Genomic DNA, 13,683 nt, shown 5'->3' on the forward strand with positions numbered 1-13,683 from the left:
TCTGAGACTACATCCTTCACATGCATATGCTGCTAAATTACATTTAGACATTAATGCGGGTTCAGTATTAGGACACTTAACGTGTGAATGTCATTGCATTATATTATGTATTATATATTCAATTTAATGTGTTATGCGTTATATATTCTAAATAAAAGTGGAAGAAAATGATCTAAAAATAAATATAAAATAATCCAGTGCTGAAAATGCGGACAGAACGTTGTAGTTTGTAGTTGACGTGCTTTAACCTTTATTTTGACATTAATTACAAATATGCAGGAAATCTGCAATACTGCAAATACACTGTAAATGAGTCATAATAATAATAATAATAACCGACTGCTCGTTCTCCGCTGGATGGCGCTGTCTGATCGAGAAGAAACACACTTTAGAGACTAAACTTCACAAAAAGAAAAAGGCATGCTGCTTTGATGCTTGTCAATTTATTTTATTGACAAATGAAATCAAGACAATCCTGACCTGGAGAACTCGTGTAAATTAGGCTAATTAAATTGCCATAAAATATTTATTTTATCAGGTAGAAATTGAGTAAAAAATTCCTTATGTTTAATCATTATCCAGTAAAAAAAGGTATGGAATAATCAAGATTGTTTAATGTTGCTGAAAGAAGTCTCTTCCTCTCACCAAGGCTGCATTTATTTGATTAAAAATATAGTAGAAATAGTGAAATATTATTAGAATTTAAAACAGCTGTTTTCTATGTGAATATCTGTTAAAATGTAATGTATTTCTGTGATCTGCAGCTGTATTTTCAGCATCATTACTCCAGAGGTGTGGTGTTCAAATGAATCTGGAGCATATTTGTGGATGAAACGTGTTTGTGTTGCAGCGAGGAGCACAGAGACGGGAGAAACGCTGACTCCTCTGCTTCTGTTGGGCTGTAGGTGTGTATTTCTGCTTCCTCCGGGTGCTGTCCTACACACCGTCCAGCTGTGAGGGTTTGTAAGCAACATCTGGCCCTCAGACTCAACCATCTGCTTCAGACTGCAGGAGCCACACAACGACACACAGAGTAACCGGGGCTAGTTGTCACAGCTTTTACTCAGATGAGTACTTGTCAGGACAGGTCAGTTTCTGGAAAAAATATGCAGATGGTTGAAGTTTTGTGACAACATGCCCCAGTATCCATCCTCCATAACATTTATTTATTTAAAAAGCATTATAGACTATTTAATGGTCATTGTGCAATATGTAAATAGTAAAAGAGCTGTGAAACTGATTATGCAATGACGATAAAATGCAAATATATTGGTAACGCTTCACAGTAAGGTTCCATTTAACATGAACTAACAATAAAAATACTTCTAAAGCATTTATTAATCTTAGTTATTGTTCATTTCAACATGCATTATGCAGTATTAAAATCAAAAGTTGTATCTGTTACTATTATTTAATGGACCTGAGCTGGAATGAAATAACTATTTTATGAACTAACATTAATAAAGTTGAATGTAACAAATGTTTTGCTTATTGCTAGTTAATGCATTAACTAATGGACCCTTAGTTATTGATATTTAATGAACTCTAAATTAAACTTTGTGTTTCAGTTATTGTGAAATAATCAACCAATACAATTTAGCCAAAACTTTATTTGATCAATTCAATGGAAAAAAGTCTAAATCATAAAAACAGCTGAACAGTGTATACAAATCGAATATTATTTGTATCCTAAAGCTGGAGTTCACGTGTTAAAAAAGACAATAAAATGAAAGAATAAAAAAAGTCAAATATCTTCCCGTTTAAAAAAAGAGGGCAGTATGAAAGAGCATAATTCATATGAAACATCAGATCTAAAAACAGGAAAAATAGTTTTGCATATAAAATAAGGTCATAAGGTGAACAGAAAGGCCTTTACATTCATGTACGTATGGTGATTATTACACCATATCAACAATTATCAGAGCTTTCACAATAATAATAATAATAATAATAACCTGCCAACAGATTCTCACATCTGTACAAAGATCATATTTGTGGTTGTGCTGATTACATCGCAACATTTGCATGGTATTTACACTGATGTGTAGAAATGTTGCTTTAAATTACCTTCAAAACACTTAGAATGTACAAATGAATGAGTTGTGTGTGTGTTTGTGGAGTAAAAAACGCATTTCTCCTGCAGAGTAAATCACAAACCTCATTTATAGCTGTTAATATATAAATAACGAAGGAACCGACGCTAAAAAACAAAGTCATTTCAAACAACGGCGAGGTTTATTTGACCTCGATGGTCCCTTGGACTCATGGACTGTTGATCAGTCACTGAAGTACCTCGCTGAGGTTGTGCAACACGCGTGAAAAACCTCGAAAAGAAAACAGGACGAGGATCGACGAGACGGAGAATCCAAATCTGTCCTTTAGACACGGGAGCGAAGCTTAATATCAGGCCATGAAAACACGTCCAGCTCACATAGAAAAAGAGGACAAATCAAGCCTGTTTAAGGACCAATAGGACATTTAAATCCTGCATTGGTCAGGATGATTTATTTTTTTAAATCAATTTCTGCCTTTATGCTTGTTGAGCTTTTGTGACAACATGCCCCGGTAGCATCCTCCATTATATATTTAAAATGTATTATGACTATTCAATGGCTTTTATATGAAAGTTTGTTTCACCATGGAATAAAAAAAGAATTCAGAGGTTTATAAAAAACAGTCTTTACATTTTTTTTGTTTCGGCCACAGAATATACAGAATAAATGATACAGAATAAAAAGGTAATTGCAACATTTTATCTTACAATTCTGACATTTTCCCCCTCAAAATTACGAGAATAAAAGTATGAGATAAAAAGTTGCAATTACCTTTTGAATTTTTTTATCCCATGGCAGAAACATGCTCCCATATTTTTATGCAATATTTAAATGGTAAAATAGTTATGGAACCCAAAATAATTTATTCAATGCCAAAAATGGACAGAAACTGTAATGACTCATATCATAAATTAGGATTAGTGACACATTTCAACTCTAAATTGTATCATTTCTTAATCTTTAAATTCTCATTCTCATGCATATATTTGATTTGTACCTATCGTTATTCTCATTTGATTCTCATCACTTTTTGGTCCTAAAAACAGGCTTTATTTTCTTCAAGCAAAATATAATTGCTAATTTTTGATTGAAATATGATTCAGAAATGTTCTAGACAGCTTTCACTCATTTACTATATTAGTGGGGGGTTTAATAAGTTAATTTCTTGTTAAGTGGAATTCAGTCATTTTAATAATTACAAAAAAATAATTTATCTACATTTCTACTATATTGCACATTCGATGCAAATGATCACAAATGCAAGTGAAATTTAGTCTGAGAATACTTCGGGGAGCGAGACAGTCGAGAAAAATCATGTAAAATTACAAACAGAGCAGAATTACTTTCTAGATATTCATCTAAAAGCTGCTATTCTGCTGTACTTTTTTGTACGTTTCAATTGGTCCGTTCCTAAAAATGGCGTTTTTGAATGTAAATGCAGTAATATTTGGCATGGCATTAGTTTAAAGAAGTGCTACACAATCAGTTCTGTATTAATTTGGCAGTTTGAGTGGAAATGTTAGTGTTCCCTCTCATATCCTCAGAAAACACTGAAATCAAAGGCCACAGAAGCAGTGTTGAACGGACAAACATCACAGATCCAGACGTGGTAAACGTGCTGGCGAGCGTCTGATCTCAGAGCAGTTGTGCTGTTTCTGTGACGTTGGTTTTTTACGCCGTTCCGCTGGCCGAGTAGGAGAACTGTGGGAAGTGTGGCCTCCTCTCGCTGTCGAACGACTCCATACTGCCATCTGATCAAAACACAGACACAACCAGAATCATTTATAATACACTCCTCTGACCTGAAAGACACCCAGCAGCCAGAATTTGTACGCAAATTAGGACTATTCAGGAAAAACCTGCAAATTATTGTTGGGGGGGGGGGGGGTGCACTTACTTATGCTCCAAATGCTTTGACATGCCAAATGTACAGTACAGGTGTTTTTCAGGCCAATATATTAAGATGTATTAATTGTGGTACTAATTTGTGCACAAATGAAGAATGCTGGTAACCAGACAGCTGTTGGTCCCCATTGATTTACATAGTATGGAATAAAATACAATGGAAGTCAATGGGTACCGTCAACTGTTTGGTTACCAACATTCTTTAAAACATCTTCTTTTGTGTTCAGCAACTCATACAGGTTTGACATTAGGGTGAGTAAATGAAGGCAGGATTCATTTTTGGGTGAACTGTGCCTTTAAATGAAAAAAGAGGAAAAAAACTATTACAATGTGGCCATGATTTACTAAAATGAAGGAATGAATGAGTAAATTAATTCTTAATTTGTGGCCATGATAAATATTTTCCATACAAACCAAACCAAATGAAAAGTATTTTTCTTTAGAAATGAATACAGAGGTTTATTATAGACCGTTTGTTATATGCTTAGATCATAGTTTCTGATGCTTAATTAACACTAAATTAAACTTGTGTTTCAATATGATTAAATAAAATCCCCCGCTCATGAAAGGTGTGAAATGATGCAATTTAGCCAAAGATTTATTTGATCAATTCAATGGAAAAAAAAAAACCCAGGTGTTTAGTTTTTATCTTAAAAAAAGACAATGTAAAGAAGTAAAATATTTCATTTTAAAATAAAACAAATGTATTATTTTTTATTAGCCAAAAATTTATTCGAACAATTCAATGGGGAAAATACCGAAGAAGTAAAATATTTTACTTTAAAATAAAACTTTTTTTTTTTTTTTTATATAGTGGACAGTATGAAAGAGAATAATTAATCAGATTTAAAAGTAGGAAATGAGAATTCTAATGAAAAACATTACTGAGTATTGCATCATGAGATATTTTCACATAAATAAAACTAGAAAAAAGATAAATAACATCTTGTTGCTAACTGCTTACTAATTTTGAGCTGCTGATTCCAAAAATAGTGTCTGTTTTGCTCTTTCACGTCACTCTTTCTCACAAAATGTGATGCACTTTTGATAACGTTTAGTAAGGTGAAGAAGTCTTGTATTCTCCATTAGTCGTCAGATGAATCAGAGCCAGATTACAACTCTTTCCTGGTTTCAAGATCTGAATTACAGCCGGTAACAGAAGAAAGTGTTTTACTGCATCCAAGCACAGATTTTGTTCTAAAATTCTTTGACATTAAGTTGAATATTTGAATGTGCAGACTGTACGTTAAATGATGTATTTTGAACCTTTTTTGATCAATGCATTAAAGCTGATGCATATGTATAATTTGAAAAATCTTCATTAGGTAATATGAGGCCTTTTTGTGTTCTAGAGTCTCTAGAATGAGAGGGAACCCTTGAGGAGACTGTGGTGAGGGCGCTTGAGTACCTTGTCCCGGCGGTGTGATGGTGATGGTCTGTCCTGTGAACTCCTCGTCGAAATATCTGGTGTCTGTCTCTGAGCTCACCTGCGGTTTGAACGGAGGAACCAGCTGAGGAACAGAGAAACGGTTAGACGACCCTCATCCAGCACTTCTGCTCAAACTCTAACGTGACGCAGGACCACAAAACCAGTCATACATTTAGATTTATACATCATCTGAAAGCTAAATAATCTTTCCATTGATGTATGGTTTGTTAGGATCGGACAATATTTGAAAATCTGGAATGCAAAGAAATCTAATTATTGAGAAAATCTCCTTTAAAGTTGTTCAAATGAAGTTCTTAGCAATGCATATTACTAATCAAAAATGAAGTTTTTATATATTTATGGTAGGAAATTTACTAAATATCTTAATGCTACATGATCTTTACTTAATATACTAATGATTTTTGGCATAAAAGAAAAATTTATTATTTTGACCCATACATATTATTGACTATTGCTACAAATATACCCCAGAGACTTAAGACTGCTTTAGTGCTCCAGGGTCACATATGAGAAATATGGTCTGAAATCCATTCTATTTTCATAACGTGACATGATTTTATCCATGAAGAGTCATTAAACAAATTAATTTAGCAATTTCTTTTTGTGCCACTATGGTCTCAGGATGATCTCTCTGATATATGATTGTGTGTGTGTTCAGAGTTTGTACCTTCTTCTCATAAACGTCTTGCCACACAATTCCAGTGAAGAATTTGTGGTGCATGATTTCTTTTGCATCATCCGGGCCTCCGCCTAACCTAAAACACACGAAACACACAGCGTCTCCATTACTGACACATCCACAGCAGCACATCCTACACCTGACATATCATGGAAAATATGATTATGTGTCTGTCAGCACTGCAAAAATCTATTTTTGTTTGGTTTTCCAGTACAAATATCTATAAACATTCTTAAACTGATACACATTTATTTGAGATGCAAAATGACAAGATATTAAGTCCAAAATGTATCAAAATGAGTTTAAGCTTAAAACAAGAACAAATATCTGCCAGTGGAGTCAGAAAAATAACTCGTTTCTCATTAATTAAGTTTTCTTTTCATTACTATTAAACATTTTTTTTCTTGTTTTAAGCTTAAACTCACTTAATTCTGGTCATTTTTTTTGGAAAACAAGATTTCAGAATATTTAGATAAAAACATTCCAAAAGTTTATTTACTATAATAGCTATTAATATTTAGAATACATTATTATTTTAAAATTTTCCATTTTAGTTTTAGTTGACGTTTTTATTATTCATTAATTGGTTTTATTTTTTATTAGTTTTTTTATATGTCTAATAGTTTTTATTTTTTAATTACATTTTTATTTTAATTATTTTAGTACTTCGACTTGAACAAAAATGAGAAATGTTGCCTTGTTACTGTAACTAACTGAAATAAAATAAGTTTATGAGGTTTTATATTTTATTTTATTTCAGGTAACATTCATTTTACTTCAAGTTTTAGAAAAAGAAACTCCTCTCATGCAACATCAATATCCATTAACCTGAGAAACAAAATGACATTAGTCTTGTTTTCTTTAAAATTGACCAAAATGATATGATTTTATGCATAAAACAAGAACAAATATATGTATAAATATAAGTTTATTTGCAAAAAGAGACGACTTTATGATGTTATTATTGGGTTTTATTGTGTTAGTTGTAGTAATTTTTCAACCTAATCAAAATAACCCAACTGCAGTTTGATTGAAATTAATTGCAATGCACAATTAATGAATTTTTGAAAATTGTTAATGGAGTTATCTGTTTTTGCAAATGAACTCTTCATATGCAAATGGAATCTGAAAAATAAACAGTTTTCCCTTATTATTAAGTAGATTTTTCTGGCTCCACTGGCAGATATTTGCTCTTGTTTTAAGCACAAACTCACTTTGATATATTTTTAAGAAAACAAGTCTTAAGGGATAGTTCACCCAAAAATGAAAATTCTGTCATTAATTACTATGTATGCATGTATGTATGCGGATAGGTTTTCTACGCTTTGATCTGAATGTAAACTATGTATCCGCGTACACACGTTGTTCACATATGTGATACTCTCCACTCTCTCTGCGCTATAGAGTGACGCAGAGGACATGACTTGTTGAATAAAATCGTTATTTTTGTGTTCTTTGTGCACAAAACGTATTCTCATAGCTTCATAAGATTACAGTTGAACCCCTGATGTCACATGGATTATTTAAATGATGTCTTTGCTATGTTTCTGAGCCTTGATTGTGTTAGGATCCTTGCTGTCTATGAGAGGGTCAGAGAGCTCTTGGATTTCATCAGAAATATCTTAAATTGTGTTCTGAAGATGAATGGAGGTCTAACAGGTTTGGAACGACATGAGGGTGAGTAATCAATGACAGAATTTTCATTTTTGGGTGAACTAACCCTTTCCTATCTGTCGCTTTGCTTGTATCTTGATTTAAGAAAGCACACTAAAGCAGTCTGAGAGCGTCATGTGTGGCAGTGCATGCTGGGATAGGGAGTCAGCAGTAGTATGACCGTTGTTTGGGGTCTTTCTTGAGCAGGCCGGACAGCAGGGATTTGGGGTCTGGCGCGAGCGTTCGAGGGAAGCGGATGTCCTCCATCAGGATGAGCTCGAACAGACGCTCGTGATCCTGGTTATAGAACGGCAGACGGCCGCACATCATCTCGTACATCACCACTCCCAGACCCCACCAGTCCACCGCACGGCCGTAGTCGTTGTCCTCCAGCACCTGCGCACACACACACACACACACACACACACAACAAGTTCAAGTTCACTACATATTTTTTCAGATGCGCTCGTATCAAACTACAGTATATCAATATTAACAGTATTGTATCACTTATAAAAAATATAGCGATATATCGTACAAACTCGATATACCGCCTAGCCCTATAACCTATTGCACCTTTAACTAATGTTAACTAATGAAACCTTAAAAAGTGTTACAAAAAAAAAAAAGGAAATTCTGGGAAAAAATTAAAGTGTTTTCATATAGGGCTCTAAAATATTTTTGTTAAACTTTTAATACATTTTTTTTACTTTTTTATTTTATTTTTCAATTTAACAATATTTTTTAAGTTAAAAACTGTATTAAAAGTTTAACAAAAATATTTTAGAGCCCTATATGAAAACTCTTTTATTTTTTAAATTACTAAAATTTTATGTGACCATAAAAACTATAAAAATGAGACAAAAATGGAATCTAGAAAAATTTTAATGGAAAAACTGAACTTTTAACAAACTGTTGTTAAATTGTTTATGACTTCAGTTAATTAGACATGATTTTTGATTGCTAAAATTTTATTTAACCATTAAAACTGAATCCAGAAAAAAATAAAATCCAGAAAACTTCCAAATGGGAAAAAACTACATGCATGTAAAAAAAAAAAAAAAGATCAAGCAGATTGCAGGGCCGTGTTGATGGTGTCTGAAATGAAGGCGGGTGTGTTTGTGTGTGTCACGGGGAGAGAATGACTCAGTGGTAAGGTGACGCCATGGAGCTCTCTAGAATTACTGAGCGCTGTCTATTTCCAGAGCCGCGGTCATGTGACTGGACAGCTGGGCCTGCAGCTGAAGACCAGCACAGCTGTGGAGCCCAGGACGCTCTTCAGCTGGACCCAGTAAACTAACTCACCCATAACCCAACAGTCAGATGAGCAAAACCACACACTTTCAGCTTCACACAACTCAGTCTTTTTATATTTTTCATTTTAATTCAAATGTGTTTTAGGTGTTTAAAATATGTCTAGCTTTTAAATTTGAGATATTTTAGTACTTCAACTTAAATGAAAATGAGGAATATTGCATTGTTAACTGAAATAAAATACATTTAAATATTTATAATAACTTTTTTTTTTAAGTATAAATGTATTTTTGTTCAAGTAATTGCTTATTAGAAACTTTAATATATTAAAAAATAATTAAATAAAGTATTTTAAATCATATTACATTCTTTAATTCCAGAAGTTGCAAGAACTGAATTTTATAGACATAATGTTATAGCTTATTATTATAATTTTTATTATTCTTATTTTTTTACTAAGCAATTTCTCAATGTATATTCAATGTAGAAATTTCCTTTTTAATATTTTATTAATTTCTATGACACTTAAAGGTCTAGAAATCACACTTTTAAAATTCCCTCATTTAGCCATATCATTTTAGTATCACTGATATACTATTATAGTTTTTGTTAATATTATAATTTAAGTTTTCACTTTAATTTGAAAGTTTTAGTAATTTTGTTGTGTTCTTGTCATTTTTTTAATTTGTCCAAATAGTTTTTACTGATGTTTTTAATTATGCTTACTATTTTTAGTTTTAGTTATTTACGACTTAAAGTTAAACTAAACAAAAATTAACAATGTTGCCTTGGCAACTTGGTGAATTAAAATAAGTTCACGTTTTTTTTTTACTTTGTTAGTTTTATTTTTGTAATTACAATAAAAGCCTGGCAGGAACCCTGATTTTTAAATAAAAGTTGTTGAGGATTCCAAATTAATATAAGAAATATGATGTCATTTTACATCTTGATTTTTAGCTATAAAATAAGCATATTTTGTCCTTTTTTGAATCATGTTACGCTGCTCTATTGTGAACATATAAAGCCATCATTACAGCATCAGTAACACACAGAAGTGCATTCCAGAGCTCCAGACGCACAACAAGCTCATTGTTTACAGCGGAACAACCTGTAACGCGGCCCGGGCCCCACTCCAGAGGGGCCACCCGTCGCCATGGCAATGCCCCCGTCTCTCGGCCTGGGCCCTGTTGTCATGTCAACATGGGGACTGAACTGAAGTTGCCGAGAAGAAGTGTGAGAGAGAGAGAGAGAGAGAGACAGGTGACACGGGACAACCCACATGAGTTTTCTCAATGTCCTACGCTGCTCTTTTGCATGCATTATTTTAAGCGTGTATAAATATAATTATTTTAAACATAAATATATATTTTTATATAATTTTAGTCTTATTGTTATTTTAAATAATACTAATATTATAAATAACACAAATTATACAAAAAATTATATAAATAAAATTATCACATTAAATGTTTTATTTATATTCTATTTATTTTCAATAATTATAATATTAATAATAATAACAAATATAAAAAAATAAACTAATAATATAAAACGCATCAAATTAAATGTTTAATTTTTAATGCTTAATTTAAAAAATATATTTTATATATATATATATATATATTAAGTCTTATAGCTGTTTTATTTAATAATACTAATATTCATTATTTATTTTCTTTTAGATTTGTTTGTCCTATGCTGCTGTTCTGAACGCAGTACAAGTTTGTGGACCTCGACCTCCAAACATCACTAAAGCATTATAACAGCAGTTCGTGTGACTTCTGAAGGCATTTGATGGTTTGTGTGAGGAACAGACATGAAAATGTTTCTCATACGCACGACTTCAGAAAACTAATATAGCGCACAAGTCATATGAACTGCTGTGATGATGCCTTCATGCTCTTTATTTAGTCATTTTGGGAGATTTTACAGAGGAGATACTGCTAACTATATCGTGTTTAACATAAAAAATGCAATTTTGGGCAATTTATCATGAACCATTTGTTACTGTTTACGTGAACATTCATGGAAATGTTCGGTTTATATTTCACCAAATCCAAATGGAAGCAAGCAAACGAACACAAAAAATATTTTTTTTTAGGACATTTAAAGTGTTGTTTTGTATTGTGGCATTATTTATAAATTTCACATTTTTACGTAAACATTGATCTTAGATAAATTTCAGTCCAGTTTTAGGGCAGGTCATAGTACAGAGTCTTGAGAGTTGTTAATGATCTTAATTTAATCAGAGATGCAGGTAATGCTGTAGCTCTGATATTATTGGTCTTTAGTGCAGCCTTTGATACAATAGACCATGTGATTCTTATCAATCGGTTATCTCATTTGGTTGGAATACGTGGGATGGTTTTAAAGTGGTTTAAGTCTTATGTTTCTGATAGAGCATTCTCAGTGAAGTAAGAACAACTGTTCCTGTCACTTGTGGGGTTCCTCAGGGTTCTGTTATTGGCCCCATCTTATTTTCTTTGTATATGTTGCCTCTGGGTTCGATTTTTAGAAAATATGGCAAGTCTTACCATGTGTATGCCGACGATACACAGATTTATCTCCCTTTGAAATCAGTAGAGCATTGTGGTTCTAATTTACTTTTGGCATGTCTGGAGGAGGTTACGGGCTAGATGTCTCAATTTGGTTCAGTTAAACCAAATTAAAACTGAGATTATGCTTTTTGTTCCTGCCAGAGGATGCTTAGATATTGCCACATATTTAGGCACATGGTCAGACTATTGCCATGACCAAGTAAAAAATCTAGGTGTTGTGTTTGATCCAGAGCTGAAATTTGATAAGCAGATTAATTCCGTGGCTAAGAGTTGCTTTGTCCAGATTAGGTCATTTACAACAGCCGGCGCCTGTCAAGTCTTCTTTTTCTTCTTGCTTTACGCCGGATCGCAGATTTATAAGTGAATTACGGCCATCTATCTCTCAAATGGACCAGTGACACTCTATCTACAATCTCAATTAGGAGTGTCAATAAAAGGACTCAGGACAGTTGGACCGGGCGGCGGATCAGAGGTAAAAAAAACAATATAAATACTCTTCAGTTTCTTTCACAGACCAATCGTTTCGTGTCTTTAGACCTCAATGTATCGTCACGAGCCGCAGGATTTAATTTGGTTTTGTTTGAGTACGTTTTATTTTCACTCAAATCCATGAGTCCCATTGACTGTCATTATATGACTGACAGACGGCAATGGTTTGAGTTAAAAATCTTTGTTTGTGTTCTACTGAAGAAACAAAGTCACCTACATCTTGGATGCCCCTGCTTATGTGCCAGAGTTTATTGCTCTTCACCAAGCACCTAGGTTTTTAAGATTACTTGATAAAGTTAAGGGGGATCAGGCCTTTGCTGTTGCTAGTCCAAGGCTTTGGAGCAGTCTGCCTCATGAACTTAGGGAGATAAACCTTGTTTTTAAAGTGTGTGTCAAAAGTTACTTTCTTTGTTTAGCCTTTGAGAGGTTGGGCTAGTATTCAGTGTATTACTGGGTTGTGTGTTGTTTTTATGTGTTTTATGCTGCTTGTATAGCACTTTGGTCTGCAGGTGCCGTTGCAAAGTGCTCTATAAATAAATGTTGGTAACCCTAACCCTAAACCCTGAAACTAAACCTTTTTTGCATTTATTGCACAATAAAATACACACACACAGAGTCCCCAGCAGAGGGCAGAGTTCAGGCCGGTTCACAGGGTGTTCAGGCCCCGCGGTCCCCTGATATCATGTGTTGTGGGCAGCTGTGGGGTCAGCTGGAGCGCTGGAGGCCCTTCAGCTTCAGCGGGACAGAAGCTCACGTTTCCCACAGCTCTGCCAAAACCTGTCCCACACAACCCAACATACCGGGCTAAAAACAACGCCAACGCAACTGTGTCAACACCACCAGCCCTTCACCCAAACACACACACACACACACACACACACACACACACACTCTTACACTCACAAACACACTACACTACATTACACTCACACACACACACACACACACACACTCTTACACTCCCAAACACACACACACACTCCACTACATTACACACACACACACACACACACACACACACACACACACACACACACACACACACACTCTTACACTCCCAAACACACACACACACTACACTACATTACACTCACACACACACACACACACACACACACACACACACTCTTACACTCCCAAACACACACACACACTCCACTACATTACACACACACACACACACACACACACATATATAAAATATGTTAAAATATTATACTTTTTTTTAAATGTATCAAATCAAATACTTTCATTTTTATTTTATTTTATTTATATATTTTTTGTCTTATTATTTAAAATAATACCAATATTATTTATTTACTTTAACTATTAATTTATTCACTTACGTCTTTATTTATTTATTTACATACTATTTACCTTTATCTTTTCTTTCCCCTTTTTTATTGGTTTACATTTATTTACATAATTTATTTACATTTTATTACATTTTTCATTCAGTTAACATTTATTTATAAATTGACTATTTATTAATAATACAAAAATATAAAAATGAAAATGGTTTCACTTTTTTAAATGAATCTCATGAAATACTACACTTTGAATAAGGGTTATATTTGACATCACATAATTCTGTGTTTCCCATCCACCCTTCTATCATAGCTAATAATTAAATAATAAAAA

At 33.4% G+C, this 13,683-nt stretch overlaps 1 protein-coding gene across 1 annotated transcript in view; it reads right to left on the reverse strand.

Annotated features, from left to right (window-relative positions):
• Nucleotides 1–1,590: 1,590 nt before the first annotated feature.
• Nucleotides 1,591–13,683, reverse strand: part of LOC306886297 (RAC-alpha serine/threonine-protein kinase-like) — a 53,225-nt gene continuing 41,132 nt past the window's right edge. Inside the window, exons 11-14 of the mRNA XM_079443295.1 lie at nucleotides 7,923–8,137; nucleotides 6,077–6,164; nucleotides 5,368–5,470; nucleotides 1,591–3,805 (exon numbers count right to left, since the gene is read on the reverse strand). Coding sequence (XP_079299421.1) covers nucleotides 3,726–3,805; nucleotides 5,368–5,470; nucleotides 6,077–6,164; nucleotides 7,923–8,137 — 486 coding nt within the window. The 3' untranslated portion in view covers nucleotides 1,591–3,725. The remainder of the gene's footprint in view (nucleotides 3,806–5,367; nucleotides 5,471–6,076; nucleotides 6,165–7,922; nucleotides 8,138–13,683) is intronic.

This window comes from Barbus barbus (genome assembly GCF_936440315.1).
Source record: "Barbus barbus genome assembly, chromosome: 20".
NCBI lineage: Eukaryota > Metazoa > Chordata > Actinopteri > Cypriniformes > Cyprinidae > Barbus > Barbus barbus.